The sequence below is a fragment of the Erigeron canadensis genome, chromosome 8 (genome assembly GCF_010389155.1).
Source record: "Erigeron canadensis isolate Cc75 chromosome 8, C_canadensis_v1, whole genome shotgun sequence".
NCBI classification, from domain to species: Eukaryota; Viridiplantae; Streptophyta; class Magnoliopsida; order Asterales; family Asteraceae; genus Erigeron; species Erigeron canadensis.
Genome location: NC_057768.1, coordinates 45570257 through 45588704, shown reverse-complemented (window position 1 = coordinate 45588704; position 18448 = coordinate 45570257). Strand labels below are relative to the sequence as shown.

Here is an 18448-nt window from a genome sequence, read left to right as displayed (position 1 = left end):
TGGCATCACCACCACCCACCACTCACTCACTACTTAATTTTAACCAATCACATTACGCCACCTCAAATCCACCACTCACCCAAATTTGTTGGCATTGCCACCACTCACTACAAATTTATTTTTATTTTTAAAATTAAAATTTCATTAAACATAAACCATTATATAAACATAACTAAAAACATAAAAACTAAATAATAAAACTAAAACACATACAAACATTAAAGAAAAAAAACAACATATAAATAAATCTAGTCTTCAGCGACGTCGAGATATGGTAACTCTTGAGTCGCAATATGCTCCGTAAGATCATTTCGGAGCCAAAAATGTGTCTCCTCGTCCCGTATCTCTTGTAAACGATCATGTTGACTGTTAGGATGGACCCGAGGATCTCCAATATGAATCAGACTGATAGCGCGACCGTTGTCCTGAATAATCATGTTGTACTACACACGCATAGACGAGGTTCCTTATTGCACCTTTGTCGAAACGGTCGACAAAGGATACCCCATTTCTGCTTGAGAACACCGAAGGCACGTTCAACATCCTTTCGAGCTGACTCCTGTAACCGCTTGAACTTTTTCTCTTTCGGATTGGTTGGATACTTGTACACTTTAACAAAAGTAGACCATGTCAGATATATGCCATCCACTAATAGCCACGTCGGTACGTGTGATCATTCACATTGAATGGGCAGTTAGGCGTCGTGCCTATGCTCTCGGGAAGGAACAATGGAGACTGCTGCAGAACGTTGATATCGTTCAGTGAACCAGGAGGATCAAAAAATGCGTGCCATATCCTTAATTCGTGAGAAGCCGTCGCCTCCATCATAATCGTGGGGTATTGATGATCACCCCTTTTATACTGGCCCCTCAACTCAACTGGACACATTTTCCATACAAAATGTGTACAATCTAGGCTGCCCAACATACCTGGAATGTGATGTCTCTCCTCATGTGCTTCGTATAACCGCAAAATATCATGCGTTGTTGGTCTACGCAGATATTCTTGCTCATACGTGTCTACCGTGGCGTCACAAAAAACCTGGAGACATTCGCGTGATGTTCTTTGAGCCATCTCCAAGTACTTATCATACTCATCTGGTGGGTTACCGGTTGCAAGCTGCCTGATGGCGGATGTACATTTTTGTATCATGGTAAAACTCTTTTTCATCCTACCATCGTAACCTTTCTGAAAATACTTGTACCGCGACTCAAGATCATGAACAATCTTTAAGAATAAACCTTTAGGCATACGATACTCCTCAAAAAACTCATGACTGAATTTCGGTTCATCAGAAAAGTAGTCGCGAAACAATCTTTCTCCAGCTTCCCAACGATTGCGGTTAACAACTTTACGCCTTGACCTTGCCGTAGAACTTTCACCATCGTCCTCAATCGTGTCCACAAATATTTCCAAACTACTATCGTCGAACCATTCAAACTGTTCATCTAGTAAAACCGTAGATCCAAATCGTTTATCCATTTGTGAAAATGAGTTTGTTTGATTTTTGATGTATGTGTTGCTGTGTGTTTTTGTTTGAAATGTGTGTGTGTGATTTGAAATGGAAAAAGGTAGGATAGTATCTAAAGGAAAAAAAAAAAAACAGAAGTACCTAATCTAGCCGTTACTCCTCCAACGGTCACGTTCGACCCACCTTCCACGCGAGTGGAACTTCGACCCAAAACGCACCATTCGTGGGTGGAAATTCGTTGGCGGCAGTGTTTCACGCGTGGTCGGCTTCGACGCTTGTTGGCACCCTTATAAAGGAGTATAAAAGGTCAATAAGTTTTATTATTTTTTTTATTAACAAAAGAGAGCACGGGCGAGCGGTACCCATATTGTTGATGGTCTGTTTGGGCAGCATAGCATTCAATATTTCAGGCCTAAACATGGTAGTTTGGGCTAGTACTCTAGCATTTTCTTTTTGATCGGCAACTAGACGACTAGTCTATTTATATAGCATGTCCTTTTATTTTATTTATTTACCATTTAGTTTTCTTATGATCTTGATTCGACGTTTCAACTATTTTTTGCAAAAGTTTATTATTGGTTCAAGCTTATTTTTTCAATTTGGTCTTGCTGATATACGTATACGTATAAAGTAATAAAACAGTTATATTTTTATCATATAATTGAGGTTAAAATTTTGATGTAAAAACTAAAAGGTATATTTTTATGCATTCAAAGGAGAGCCTTAAAGACTGGAATTAGCATTTTAGTACGTATTACTATTACTATATATATTTGAATCGTTAGGTGAATGTCATTAAATCACAATGTTATTAGCTCGTCACTCTTATTTGTATTAATAAATAAATAAATGCAAGTCTTACAAACAAATTACAAGAAATGTACACAAGAACATTGGTACGGTAAATTTTTTTTGCATATGTGAAGTTGTATAAATACAAAATGTATTACCATTTGCGAGTTGGAATTTTATCCCAAGAAACACTTAGTGGCCATAGATATGAGAGTTGGGAGATTAACTAGTTTCCTATAGAAATCTAAATAAAGTAAAGTAAGAATTTTTTTTTCCCGAACAACCAACTAAATACTTTATAGTCTGAACTCTGTTTGGATAAGTCAATGGCTAAAGGCTACCGTTAGATGGCCCAATCCAACCGAATGGAGCCAAGACCCAGTCACACGATCCATAGAAAAGCCGTTAACTCACCCGCCTCATGCACCACAATGAATTAATAGTAAAATCCGATGCTTGTTAAGACTTGAAGTTAAGTTTGCTCAAACCAAATCCATGATTGCAAGACTTTCATGTCAATCATTCTATGAAAGGATTAGCAAAATAAGTAGATTTACTCTATTAATCATAAAAGATTGTATGGAGATACGGAATAAGAAAATAAGATGCTTACATAGTCCCATGACACATTGACACCCCATTAACATTTATAAGATCGCATACATCATTGATACTTATATTGGTATAGCATATATATGAGATGAGTCAATTAAATTCATGGTTTTTTTTTTCTTTTCATTTTTTGTTTGTATATCCTAATGTTAACATGTAACTTGTTAATATTCGGTTGCAATATGTTTGCAATTAATAGATTTTTTTTTTTTAAAGTTAGTTTCGATTCAGACATGCTGGAGGCAATTTTAACCAGCGATTTGATGGACCTTCAACACCCTCCTCATGGAAAATACCTTGAGATGAAAACCCAAGACTCAAACCTGAAACTTTAGAAAAACTTACATCCGGGACCCACATAATGGATTTAGAGGAAACCTCTAAGACTTTGAGGAGGGGGAGGGGCTTCCCACATGGGGGGGGGGGGGGACTTCCGCCATGTGACAGAGGATTCCCCCAAAAGTTGCCCCTCCTTTTTCTTGGAGTGAGACAACTCTTTGGGGTAGGGCCCCCACCCCCACCCCCACCCCCCATTTGTTTTGTTTTAAATTACTAAATTATATTAAAAAAACACAATTTTATTAATTTTTTCATACATCACACAACACAACTAAACAATTATTCCAAGCATCATACAATACAACTAAACAACTAAACGATTAAATTTTTCTAAACTTCGTATTGCTTCGTACCAATTCCCACTCCTCCACGTGATGAAAACTATTTCGAGATACCGCATTGTACTCGCCCAAAGTCCTTGCAACCATTGCACCGTGTTCATTGGCGCGACCTTGGTTCACACGGTAGAACATCATATCGAATTTGTGAATGTCCCTGTGCATGCGGTGCCATTTAGCAGCCACCCCATCTGATTCTCGATATGCCGATCAATCGATGGTTGGTTTTCATAAAATACTTTTAATGAACCACAACCACTCCTTTTGAAAAAGGTTATAAGGATATTTGTTCTTAGTAAACTAATTTATATTATAAACATTTACCTTATTAAGTTATACCTTAAGATAACCTCACTGCCATTTTTACAAAAATTAAATCTATATCAACATACCCCACGCGATACAGCCACCACCTCTAATGATCGCCGACTCGCCACCGCCACCACATCGCCGTTGTCGCCATCACGGTCATATTGTGCGGGTATCATGTTAATTTAATATAATATTTTAATTAAGTCGAGTCGAGTTGAACACTCGATCGGTAAAAGAAGTAACCGACTCACACAAGTTTGAAGCTTGAAGTTTCAGGGTTTAGTAATTGAATCATATACACTCGAGCTGCCGACATACTAAATTAACAGAATCAATGTACTCTTGATGTTGGAATGTCATAAATGCTATTGAATTTTTCGAATCATCATCACCTATATCAACCAAAAAAATCAACCGTAACACTATAATGATACAAACAGTATGATATATGGTAATATTGAACAAGTAATAAAAAGTGTGTAGTAATAGAGAAACCGTACAGTGTGGAGTGTGTGCTAATAAAAAGTGGAAGGCATTTAAAAGAGAGATCTTGCTGCAAGATTTTGCATGCATCTTCATGGGCCACAAAAGAAAAACACCACTCCATTTTAGCTTACATCATGCATCATACCCCCTAAACAAAAACCAGTACTTTTACTGAGTACTAGAAACAAACCAAACAATGCCCTACACACTGCAACCAAACAGTAGCAAAATAAGCCCATTTCTAACCCTATGGTCACTCCAAAACCAACCCAAACTCCCTCTTTCTATAAACTCTTTCATACCCCCATAAAAAAGCAACCAACTTTCTTACATTTCTCTTTTCACATTCCCCCAAAAATGGTTAAAAATGCAACACCCTTTTTTCTGTTTCTTGGTTTTTGATCAAATAGATTTTAGATTTGCTCACACCCCTCAACCTCAACCTCATCATCAATTCATCACCCTAAAAAAACCTCTACTTCCTATCCTTATTCCTTTATTCCTACTACTAGTCCAGCTTTCTATTGGTTTGGGCTTTTCAAAACAGAAAATATAAAAAAGATTCAAGATATTTTGTGTGTGTGTGTGATGATTGCAGGCTAGTATGGGCCCCTTTTGTTTCAGGCTAAAAATAAGGCCTGCAACAGAAATGAGTGGCACTGCACCATTTAAGGGAGGATGGCTTCTCTCACTCACTCTCTCTCTCACACACATTCATGATACATACACACTCTTTCTTTCTGTATATTTTTATTATTATTCATTTATTTTTTTATATGATTTTTATTTTTTAAGTTGTACATTTTGTTTTATAAATGGTATATATACAATCAATTATGTGCATATGTGTGGCTTAAAAGTATGATGGGTCCATTTGAAGTTCCATTATTGTAATAGTATGTTTGATAGTAATATCATGCAAAAAATTTTTGCTTTCTTTCTGCAAAACACCACCACCACCACCTCTCTTTCCTCCTATTCTTTTGGCTTTTTTAGAAACAGTAACAGCTTTTGCATTTATATGCTTTTAATGGGGTGTTATTATTCACTATACAAAACCCACAAGTGGTGACCTTCATTTTCATCACCATATATATTGTCTTACTTTGTTTGCTTTTAGGAAAAAGAAAAAAAAAAAAGACCTGTGGATATTCTTGTGTTTGCGTGTTTGGTTCAACTGCTGGATTCACAGCAGAGAATAGTGATTATCAACTTTCTGTTTCTTGGGTTCTGTAAAATCATTGAAATAGAATAGTATTTTATCATTTTCTTTTTCTTGTCCATGCAAACCATAATATAACATGGAAAATGACGAATCTCCAAAATATTAGCTTATAAATCCTCATAAAAACTTTATGAATGAGATAAGTGGATTCTACTCAATCTCTTTCTTAATTTTTCTTTTTGAATTTTCACATATTACCATCCAATCAATTAAGATGATTTAGGCTAATGAATTAGGAAGATTAATCATTCCTCACGTAACATAAATACTACTATGGAAAATGATTAATCCTCCTAACAAAATAGCTTAAAAATTCTCCTAACTATTGGATTATAATATATGAAAAAGTTAGATGACAAGATTAGGAAAGAGTATTAGAGGATAACATGTCACCTTTTTAAAGCTTTAAAAGAACTTTTAAGCTAATATTTAAGAGGATTTATCATTTTCCTAGTACTGTACAAATATACATTCCTAACTTTATTACTCATTTACTCTCATGTTTATTATTATTACTTATCATTATTACAAGTACTCGTATTATTTATTACTACATTTGTTTACTTTTTGTCGTTTTTTCTTATTGGCTCAAAAGCTATAAAAAAATCCAAGCAAACAAAAACTGTAGGCCACATATATGTCCTCTTTATTTAAACACTGTTTTAAAACCTTTTAGAATAGTGCTCCTCTATTTGTTGGGGTTCAAAGGAAAATTCAAAATTAGAGATTTTTATATTTGCATATACAAACTTCTTGATTTGGGTGATCTGAGTGAAGCTAGTAGGATATAGATAGATGCACTTTGTACAGGAGTCAAATGTCAAACACCCACATCAACAACAAACCAAGATCCCATTCACATCCTCCCCATCCTTTCTTGACTTGAAATATTATTAACGAACCCAAAATTTAAAAAAAAAAAAAAAAAACACAAAAGATCTTTTCTTTCTTTTCTTGTTCTCTTGGTGGAGTATAGGCTACTGTATGACTGTAACTTCATCTCCATTTCAAATGTTTGCAAGGTTGGTTTTACTTCAGTTCATTTATATATGTTTTTATGTTCTTAAATTTTGAACTTTTAGTCAATTTTCTTCAAATGCAGAACTTATGTTAACTTTGTAGTCTTTAATATACACAAGCATACACATACATGCAATTTGAAAGAGAGAATATATATAGCTTAAAGTTCATGTCATCAGCATATGTAATATTAAGTATAACTTCATCTGTTCATATGTAAACGAATTTGTTCGCATATACAATTTACATTTGAACATGTATGAAGTTAGAATTTTTTGTTTTTCAAGGTTATATATATACATATATATATATATATTCTAAAAATTCTTGCATTTCTAGTGTGAATTTTGGCATGCCATGATATTTAGTTGTGATATATAGTTTAAACATGTAGAATTTAGGTGCTTCATGGGCTAGTGATTAAGCTTAATAATGCATTATATGTGTAGCAGAAGAGATGGTACTAGATCATTATCAAGATATCAAAATTGGAGCATTAAGTTCCTATTATTTTCACTTTTTTTTTTTTTTTAATTTTATTGTGGACAAGTGTCTTTTTTATTCACATGAACAAATCTTGAAATTAATGCCAATATGTTAAATAGTCTTTGATAATACTGTTCCCACTGGGTCATGATAGTGAGAGTTGAGCTTTGAGAAGTCACTTCGTGCCAGTGAAAAAACTTACATTACAACTAGGAATGTGTTATCTTTTGGTGCACAATTTTTGTTTCTTCCTTTGTTGGCTACTGTTTTATAACAGGATTATCTTCAAAGTTCAAAGACTTTTCTACATATACATTATTATTATTATTATTATATGTTTTAAGTGGTTAATTATGTACTAATAATTTCACAAGCAACCACTTTCAACATCTTAAAAACTTATGATACAGCTTTTGATCATTTAGGTGATCTTATTGGAATCTAAATTGATCTCATTCGGTTCGTTGATCATCATGGACAACAATGGATATGATAATATTCCAATGGGAATTCCTAGTGAGAATTTCTTTATTCAAGATGAAAACTTTCAGTCTGCAGCCATGGTTTCTTTGACTCAAAAAGCATTTGTTGATCAAAACCACCATTTAATGCCTGGATTCCCAATGATTTCGATGATCACGAATGAACCGGTAAATGGTACTGAAAATCTTGGAAGCAACTTGGATGTTCCGATTTCTGGCACAGCACTTGCAGCTCTTCTTGCCTCAAGAAATGGTCAACATGAAAGCCTAAATTTGCCTCCTTTTGGTCAATCTCTTGACATACCGAAAACCGTCGTTCCAGACAGTTATTTCCCTAATAATACGCTATATAACACCTCTGAGAATTTTGGATTTGATGGCACGCTTAGTGACATGAACAGGAAATGGGATTTCAACGAGTTTTTTACACCACCAACCGAAGAAACGGCATTTAGTACACTTCCGAATGGCTGGGTATCATCTGGAAATAACCCGAGTGTGAGTTCAGATGGTAATGAGCTGTCTTTGAGTCTTGCTACTTGTTCTGGCATGAGCAACCTTTCTTTACAAGGTAGACAATTAGGAAGCTTAGAACAAGCGAGTTCTTGCAATAGCAAAAATCTTTCATTAGGGTTTGATTCTAACATCAATCATAGGCCGGTTCAGGTTTTGCAATGTTCATCTGGGTATCTTCATATGATGCAAGAAATCCTTACAGAAATTGCAAGCTTTTCTCTTGGAAACGTTGATCATATGAGCTTAAAACAGTTGAATGCCGATGATTTTTTGGATGGAAATAACAGATTTGAAGATCGATATAATCCAGTATTAAAATCGCTTGGTGTTGAAGCGAAAAAGAAGCATTTGCTGGCATTACTAGAAATGGTATGTTACCAAAGAATCATGATTTTCTTGATTTTTAATTTTAAAGCCATCTTTTTTATGCAGAAATTAAGCCTTAAAAGTCTGCAACTTGTTTTGTGACCCAGGTTGATGAACGATATAACCAATACTTAGATGAAATTCATACCGTGATATCTGCATTCCATACTGTAACAGAACTGGATCCTCAAATTCATTCTTGTTTTGCTCTGCATACAATTACTTTCTTTTATAAGAATTTAAGGGAGAAATTAAGTAATCATATACTTTCAATGGGAGCCGATTTTAGCACAATGGATCCCGGGGAAGAAGAGTTGTCGTCTTTTGTACCAAAACAGTGGGCTCTTCAGCAATTAAGAAGAAAAGATCATCAACTATGGCGGCCTCAAAGAGGGTTGCCTGAAAAATCAGTTTCTGTGTTACGCGCATGGATGTTTCAGAACTTTCTTCACCCGTAAGCCATTTACAGATCTTTTAGTTTAACTCAAAATATTGGACGACCATGATATATTTATAATGTTTACTCCCTGTGCAGATATCCTAAAGACGCGGAGAAACAGTTGTTGGCTGTAAAAAGTGGATTAACACGAAGCCAGGTACTATACATATCCAACAGATTAAGTTAATTTACGCGTCAGTTATATCATAAAAGCGATAGTGTGTGAAATTAAGTGGCGGTTGAAATAGCCTTGGCGGATTAGTGTTAACACTGGTTTCATGTTCCGAGATTTGTGAACAGGTATCAAACTGGTTTATAAATGCGAGAGTTCGTTTATGGAAGCCCATGATCGAGGAAATGTATTTAGAGATGAACAGGAGGAGGAGCCGTGGTGAAGAAACAGCAAGTAATCACAGAAACCAGCAATATCTCAGTCAAATATAAAACTACATTTCTTCTTTTGTAATGTATCATTCGCTTATATTTTGGCACAAGTCAGCGATTTTCTGAACTTGAATCTAAGTATATATTTGATAACAATAAATAAAAATGGTTTATATATTGTATCTATATGGATAACCAAAACCCTTGTTGGCTTTTCAAAGACCAGTAAGGTAAATCATGATTAAAGTGATATGGGATAGGATTTTTACCTTTGTTATTATGCTGCATATCCCTATTATATATACTAGGCTGCCTATAATCATGGGTGCACCTGTGATGCTTGTAAAATACCAATAGAAGTATACCTGCATATTTTGTGGTGTTGAATGAGTTCTCAATATACTAAAGAGCCGGTCCGGTCCAAATCAAAGTTTTAAAACAAATATTGATAAAAGAAATTGTCACAAATCGTCCATGTGGTTTACTCGATTCACATTTTTATTCATGTGTTTTTTTTTCATTAGATGTTCTTGTACTTTTCATTTTCATTGTCAGTCGTCCCTGGCACTAACAGCCGTTAGTTTTCATCCGTTAAACCTCTCATGTGCATTGCACATGAGGGCATTGCATTGCACATGAGGGCATTTTTGTCCAGTTTGTAACCACAAGGACTATTTGTGTTAAAACAACTTTGAGGGGTTACACACTTCATCATCTTCCCCCATAATTTTGGCCACCATCGCTGAACGGTCGGTCACTGCCGGAAGAGTCGCTAAAAGCCGAGAACCACCACCCCACTTCATCATCTTCACCATTTCAAACCCCAAACACATCTATCACCTTGTACCTCCCCATAACTAACAAAACCATACACCAACCACCACGCAACACCTACTACCGCCGCCTCCCACCTCCTACCACCGTTGCAACCCTAACTGCCGGAAATACATCAGCAGCAGCATCCCCCACCACGACAACCTCCATTTTCGAACTCAACCTCGCACGTTCTCTCTAAAAACCCTAAAACAGGTTCCTTTTATCCCTGGGTTGAATTACTGTGAACCACCACCAACCCACCACTTGCCAAGAGGGGGTTTACTTTGGCTAGGTTTGTGCGGAATTCGCGTCTGAGCGTTTCGGTACCAACCTCGAGTTATAACTTATAAGTTAAAGAATCGCGGCAAAATATTCAAAATGATTTTTCCGGTGATGTCTTTCCGGCAACAACGATCAATCCGAAGATGTTTTTATCACAAATAGTCCCTGTGGTTACAAACTGGACGAAAATGCGCTCATATGCATTGCAAATGAGGGGTTTAACGGATGAAAACTAACGGATGTTAGTGCCATTTACGACTGACAATAAAAATGAAAAATACATGGACATTTAATGAAAAAAAAATCACATTAATGAAAATGCGAATCGAGTAAACCACAAAGATTTGTGATAATTTCTCTATTGATAATTTTCAAATAATACACGAGGGCAAAGATGAAAATGATTTGGTAAAAGTATATGCATGGGCATGATGCTGAAGTGCTCAACTGAGGTTAAGTTTATAATATAAATTTATTATGTGAAATTTTGAACATGTAAAAGGGCTTTAAATTGTTGATTATATAGTAAGTTTCTATGAGAAAAACCAGACACACATGTCTGCAGAATATCTTGCACGTACAAGTTTGTTTTACACGATAACAAACTTGGGACCACAATTGGCCTGTGACCCAACGTATCATTACTCTGTAGATAATATAAGTTTATGTTTCAAATTCATCAAGCAGGATACAATCACTAAACTATATCCATAGTAATTGATGAAACAAATGGTAACAAAATGACTCCATACATAAATAACATCACTACATCAGCCAACATCTAAAATCCAATACGTACATCTACCCTATATATATACCAGCCATCAACATCCAACTCTATATTTTACATTACGTTCTTTGCTATGTATCATCTATACATATGTGCATAGGATTAGATGTTACTCAAAGTAATCAAGGATTTGTTCGAAAGGTTTATGATCGAGTCGGCAATCACCCTAGCACTTGATTTCATATAACCACCTGTGACAAACACAACATTACAATATTGTTTCTTTAACTTCCCTCATTTCGGGTGATAAAAAAATATTTACAGAAAATATATTTGGAAGTTTGTGAACCTGATGTCAGCATTACGAGTGGGATATTCTTGTCACGAGCAAACCTAAATACCTTTTCATCTCTAATTGTTATCCCATCCGCACTAATCTGTTGTGACAAAAAGAAAGGTATCATCAATGAAATACCCTTAACCATGATATAAAACTATAAACTTCAATTGCTGCACAGTCTGATTTATAGGCCCAAAAGAAAGCTAGCGTTACCCTCAGTTTTCCTAAGGGATCTCCATCTAAAATATCAGTTCCAGCATTGTAGATCACCAGTTCAGGATCGAATGCATTCGCTGCAACCTAACAATATCTTCCAAGCATTAATGACATTTGTTGGATGCCGCGAAAAAATACATTTACATTGATCTTAGGAAATAACACACCAGAAGTGCTTCATCTAGCTTCAGCAAGTACTCCTCTGTCCTGGTTCCACTCTATTGAGAACCTTATATTATGTAGAGTTCTAAAGGATAAACGGAAGGAATATACAGAAGATATTGAAGCAAGCGATTGAGTGGCTCACCGGAACTTCAACTCTCTGATCAATATATCTCCTGGCCTCATAATCCTAAATAAGATAACATCATGTTAAGGGGAAACAAACGCAAATGCTTTTTTTGGGTTTAGTGTCTATGCAAAAGGAGAAAACTCACAAGTGGATAGATATATGGATTATACATATCCAGAATATAGACTCTTCCTACAAGTAACCAAATTTAATCAGTTGACTGATTCTACCATGTATCATAATATGTCTAGGACAAATAGGAAGCATGCCATCATTTGAAAAATCCATTTCATGACCATTTCCTTGATGAGCATCAAGGTCAATTATCATAACCCTGCAAGTAGTTTAAATTTTAAAGTGAATAAGTAATATGCCAAGTGAGTTCAGCTTAATTACGAGACTCCCGTGAGTTTATAAACATCAGATACCGTGAAATATTTAGACGGACAAACACATAGTGGATGCATAGAGATATGTCAGCATAAGCACAAAACCCTCCTCCCCGATTTGCACAGCAGTGGTGGAAGCCACCACCAACATTGATAGCACATCCGCGTTCTGTAGCAAGTTTAGCCGCCAGAACAGTTCCTCCCACCTAAATAGAACTATTATAAGTAACCCCATGGAAAATATAACGTATCAAGTGAAGTAAAAATAAAATAATACTGCAATCCCCCATTGTTACCTGTTTACGGAAAGGGTAGAGGACCTTCTTCTGAACAAGGCAATTAGGAAACAGTGCAACAGGAGGAACCTATATTCGAGCAAATGAAGAAAGAAAATAATTATTTTTTTCTACAAAAATATACAGGTCCATTTCCATATTTGTATTTTTCACATGGCGATGGTCAATCAAACACGAGGGCTTTTGGCCTAGCGCTATTCAAGGTGATCCATCAATGAAGAGGTTGTTGGTTCCAGTCCCAAGTGTACCAACTATAAAAAGATTTGTTGATATTTGTGGAAATCAACCAACAACTTTTTCGACAAATGCATACACAACTAAGGCTCAACGAGTCAATGACTTGTGAAATACGAGTAAGAGAATTACCTACCTCTGTGATAGTGGAGACATTTAAACTGCTTTTGAGACTATTCAAGTATGCTTCAGAATGCACCTGCCACACACAAGAATCATAATAAACGAAGTGGTAACTAAAGAAGTGGCACATATAGAGAGCCTTTGGGGTCTATTGAATATATAACTAGACAGACGAGAGTAGTACCACTAGAAGATCATCCTTGGTTGCTTCTAGAGGCTCGACTATACGAGCTTTGTCCAAAATGCCATTTGCAATGAGGAACTGGCATATGCGACCCCATTTAGAAGAGTCAAATGGATGCCTGCATTAATATTAGAGCAAATTACAAAATGTCGTCTCTGTGGTTTGCTTATTTATTTACTATCTGCCCCTCTTTCCAAATCTTACACTATGTATCTGTACTGAAGGAAATTGTAACAAAAACTGTCTTCCTTCCAACTTCGTCTATTTCTTAATGTTAAACCCAATCAATGTGCGTCCCACATGAGGATATATTGGTGAATTCATCCTTCCCTCCATCATTTCACTCATTGTCACCCTTATTTCACATTTCATCCTCACAAATTCATACCCAAAATATGTACCCCGTGACATAAGTAACATAGTCATGAACAAATCAAGGTTAAACCTCTTTATTACATACACCATGGGGTTCTTAGTTCTTGTACACTATGGTATATACACAACTGTAAAGATTCAAGTTCTGATCTAATCAAGGTTTATGGCAAGTCACATCTTATTTTCAAAAATACTAGTACGATATTACTTTTCACATAACGGTTCTTACCCTATGGAGTACAAGTATTTCCCTGATTACATGCTATATATTTGATTTATAATCATTTTTACAGAAAAGATACCTACATTCCTTAGTAGGTCTTACACTAGCCGCTATGATGTTAGAGTTTGGTCACAATAGCCAATCTCAACGTACTATCATTTTAAAATTTCCAATAGTGAATTGGATTTTGGTCTTCAAGCTTTAGAAAATGATAAAGATGTTATCAATTTAATGAAATATAATACTACCCAAAATCTTACTAATTACATTACTCCATATCATAGATAATTATGTATAAAGTTATAATCTTTACTATTTATATCATATCATAGATAATTTTGTATATACTTGGTAAAAGTTTTAAACAATTACCCTAATATCCAATAATAAATGAAACTAATATAAATATACTTACAGTTTTTCAATTCCTAGAAAGGATATGTCATAAGAAGTTGAATAGATTATTGGAGCCTGATTCACACACAAAGACAAAATCACATAAGATAAAATTATACATAAAAATTAAAAAATTAAGCATAATTGAGTTTATACAACGGAATATATAATTGAAAAATGAGTTGAATAAAAACCTTAGAGAGGGGTATGTCGAAGTAGAGTTTGCTTGATAGAATTCGATTCCGTCGAATAACTTCATCGTCGGTTGAAAGTGGAGTGGACATGGTTGGTGACTGGCAGAGCGGTTGATGTCGTCGGCGGCGGCCTGAATTTAACGCTAGCGGTTGTTGACATGCGGTGGTTCTGGTTATGAGTATAAAAGAAAAACGAAAGTATAATTCGTTGTGCACAAGGTACATACTTTCTAAAGCGCTCAGTTTGCATTAACACATCTATTCCTGTGAGTTTATGAGGCTGTGGCTGATACTCTGCGAGTGTAACCGGCCCAACAAGCCGGCCCAATTCTGTATCATTCTTTCCAAAATCAAATACACACTTCCAGTGGCAAATTTTTTTTTTTTAAGTTAGCTTCGATTCAGACGTGCTGGAGACAATTTTAATCAGCGATTTGCTGGACCTCCACAACCCTATCCTCATGGAAAATACCTTGATATTAGAAACCTAAGACTTGAAACCGAGACCTTGGGGAAAAAAAACTCACCTCCGAAGCCCACATAATAAATTTAAAAAATGCCCATAGCCAACCCACCTAAGTGGAGTTGGTTTACACTAAGCAAATCGAAAAAGTAGAACCCAAATTATAATTGGGAATATATTGTAAAATAACAAGAACCAAATCTATCAATATTAGTTACATTCAGTTGTGCAACTGATGAGAAAATTTCTTCTCGTGGATGATATCTCGTTAGCATCTGTAAATTACCGAGTACGGTAATTCGGTCGTGTTGGGATGAAAAACTTTACCTTTTAAACTAGTTAAACAATTATTTACGTGAATCACTTTTACCACCTTCAATTCAACCAAAACGCATTTGAATTGTTACACGCTCACTCTCTTCACCTCCACTTGTTATAGTAAGGCAAGGTTCAACGCTTCTAAACTTCCAATCTCTTTCCTTGCAAGCGCTGATTTCCATCTAATCCAAACATTAATCATTTAATCTATGATGATCCGAGTGACCCCCAAAAAAAGCTAATCATAAAGACTCAAGACGCTTAAAGATTTTGTTAAGGGGGACGAAACACTTAAATATGTTATTCCAGAATTTCTCATAAATTTGTACATGGTTGACCATTATCTTCAAATCCGCTTCTCTCTCATCTACATATCTTCAAATCTTCATTCTCTATAACATCTCAAACTTTTCGTATTTGACTAATTGATTTTCCGTTAGTCACCGTTAGGTCGTTAAGTTTATGTGCCTTATATGTGATAATGTGATTTGATGTTATATGCTAAATGTGATATGACTAACGTGATGTTTAATGAAAGTAATTAAAGTGTCATGATGTAATTAAGTGCTTTTTAATGTGTTAAGTCTCTCGTTATGTGAGTTTAAGCTTAGAACGATAAGATTAGAAGTTAAAGGGTCCCAAGTGCAAAATTAAGAGTTGATAGCCAGGGTTCCAGGTGTAATTAGGTATCCCTAATTGTCACCAAAACTGATTGAACGTGTGTGAAAACCTCCAGCCGCTCCTAACTCCCTCCCAAAGCAAACCCATCATCAAAAGTCCTCGATTCTAGGTGTTTCGTCCAAGTTTTGCTTAGATCTTGAATCCTCTAAGTCATTTACAGGTATTGTAGGTATTTTCCTCTCTGAGATCTGATTATTTAAGTCTTGGATTGTATTCAACTCAGGCCATGGGGTGTGGGTTGGTTTATTTGATCAAACGTTTTACCGATTTTGTGTTATTCGGGTGATTCAATGATTGATTTAGGTGGTGAATGATTCAAGGATTAATTGGTATTTTCAATGAGTGATTTTGGTCTTATTTTAAGTGTATTTGATGTTCATAAGACCTGGAGATGTGTTAAAGTCGTTTGGAATATGTTTGGTTAGGTTTTGGGGTTGTTTTTCACGACTGGTCGTCGTAACTCCCGTTACGGTTGTGTAACTCCCGTTAGCTGGGTAATTGCGATAACACCTCCACGGTAACTCCCGTTACAAATTTTCATAACTCCCGTTAGGTGCGTAACTCCCGTTACAAATTTTCGTAACTCCCGTTAGGGACTGATTTTGTTAACATTTATAAACGACCATAACTTTTGAACCGTAACTCCGTTTTTGACGAATAAGCTATCCACGGAATCGTGAGAGAGTCTACTTTCTAATGGTAATGCTTTTTAAAGTTGAGGATGATGTAAAGTTTACAGAAAGGTTAATTTAGTGAGTGATTTCCATGTTCCGTCGAGTTATGTAAGCTCTAAAGTATTAAACGAACCTCCGATGCATCAAGTCTTGTCATGGGTGATATTTATAGGTATCTAGGCTTGAGTCATGACCATAAATAGTGGGTAATTGATAGCTCATTATGTCGTTTAATGATTATAGGTAGTCGGGAATACTTGCAAAGCTCGGTAACTTACGTTATCATTTGTTGTGTGCTTCTACGAGGTAAGATACACTACTTTGACACGCTGAAGGTTCAACAAAAACATAGTTTTCATATAATAACTTCCCCTAATGATATCTTGGTTGCTTATGGGTATTTGGGATCATACGGGGGGTGATATGGGCTATGTATATGCATATTGAAGCCTGAAATGCTACCCCAAAGATATGTGACATTATGAAATGCTATGAAATGTGATGTATGATGATGATATGTGAAATGTGCATTATTACATGGCTTGTTCATCTAGTTCACTAGACTTATTAAGTTGCCATTACACGTGCACGTTTAAGGGCCCAAATGTAAAAGATGTATATGTGATGATTGTTTAGGTTGTGTAAACACCTAAACTATATGTGATGTGAAATCGAGCTCGTAAATTTGATGTGAAAGTGTTAAGATTAACCCGTACTTGCCCTTGCCCGGTGAGTGCGTATATGGTTGCTTGGGTGGCTCCTTGCAACATAATTACGTGGTTAGAGTATCTCCGGGTGGCGTGATTAACCACCAATGTCTTGAACATACGGACTACTCCTGGTTTGGCTTGTCATTCCTTAACGACACTGATGGACCGCCGTAAGGCTTATCCATCCAGTCGGGTGTGAGGTTCCCGTTAGGTCTTTTGACCACCTACACACAAACTTACACCTTATATGATATGAGTGGCTTAAGTCACACCTAAAATGATGTTATATGTGATGATGAAAAGATGATTAGGCACATCTAAGACGAACGATCCTATATGAATGATGTTTATGGGTATATGAGATGTTATGTGCCTTAATGATGAAATATGACTTTAATACGTTTTAATTAGACAAATGTTTTTATAAGCTTGTGTTATCTTACTTCGCTAATTCGTTAGCTAACACTTGTTTCTTGAAACGTGTTGTTCCTTCAGGTTTAACAAGCTTTGAGTGTTGACGAATAAAGAGCGAGGCATGGGTAGATTGCTTGAAAAGGATTATAGTTTACCCATAGTGGCTGCTCCTTTAGACCTTTGAATTTATGTTTAGATACTTATGAATTGTATTGACTTGTGATCGGTTGTTTTATGTTGGGCAACCGATGGATTTCCATTTAGACTTGTTTCAATGATGTGGCTAGTAACACCGTTTGTTGAATAAACCAAACTGAAATTACTGGTTTGGACTTTTAAATGTTTTTCCGCTTTCTTTAACGCCGTTAGGCGAAAATTTTTGGAAATCCATATTTTTAAATGTTGGGTGTTACATTCTCTCTCTTAAAAAAAAACCCAGAAAACCCAGTTTCTTTAAAAAAAAAATCGCAAAAACTCTTATCAAGATCAAATCAATTTATTACTTATAAGTATAACCAAAACATGAGATATATAGAATACTAACAGATATAAGGATGAGTACGTTTGGAATCAAATCAAAACTTAATCAGGGTGATGGCATCCCATTTACTCGCCACATACTCACCACTCGCTTCCAACCAATCACATTGTGCCATCTCAAATGCATTACTCACTCACCACTCACTCAATTTTGGTTGGCATTGCCACCACTCACTCACCACTCGCTACAAATTTAAATAACAAGAAAAAATGGGTTGAAGAGACAAAAACAAAAAAAAATCTGTTGACAAAAAAGAGCCATTATTTCCTTGATTTTTGTTCCACTCACT

General features: G+C 35.8%; 3 protein-coding genes across 3 annotated transcripts; 1 reads left to right on the top strand and 2 right to left on the bottom strand.

Annotated features, from left to right (window-relative positions):
- Positions 1–648: 648 nt before the first annotated feature.
- Positions 649–1482, bottom strand: LOC122610970. Its single transcript, XM_043783922.1, has one exon. It carries the CDS (start codon positions 1480–1482, stop codon positions 649–651), a length of 834 nt encoding a protein of 277 aa, XP_043639857.1.
- Positions 1483–6185: 4703 nt separating this feature from the next.
- Positions 6186–9454, top strand: LOC122578826 (homeobox protein ATH1). The gene is made up of 5 exons (XM_043750872.1): positions 6186–6597; positions 7507–8448; positions 8553–8899; positions 8981–9041; positions 9185–9454. The coding sequence occupies exons 2-5, from the start codon at positions 7555–7557 to the stop codon at positions 9326–9328; spliced, it is 1446 nt and encodes a 481-aa protein (XP_043606807.1). The 5' UTR covers positions 6186–6597; positions 7507–7554; the 3' UTR covers positions 9329–9454.
- Positions 9455–11087: 1633 nt separating this feature from the next.
- On the bottom strand, positions 11088–14588 carry LOC122578938 (histone deacetylase 2). Its single transcript, XM_043750997.1, has 13 exons — positions 14359–14588; positions 14184–14239; positions 13171–13288; positions 13000–13062; positions 12630–12698; positions 12373–12539; positions 12214–12278; positions 12090–12136; positions 11960–12004; positions 11820–11870; positions 11650–11736; positions 11446–11533; positions 11088–11347 (listed from the first exon to the last, which is right to left on the bottom strand). Exons 1-13 carry the CDS (start codon positions 14581–14583, stop codon positions 11259–11261), a joined length of 1170 nt encoding a protein of 389 aa, XP_043606932.1. The 5' UTR covers positions 14584–14588; the 3' UTR covers positions 11088–11258.
- Positions 14589–18448: the final 3860 nt, after the last annotated feature.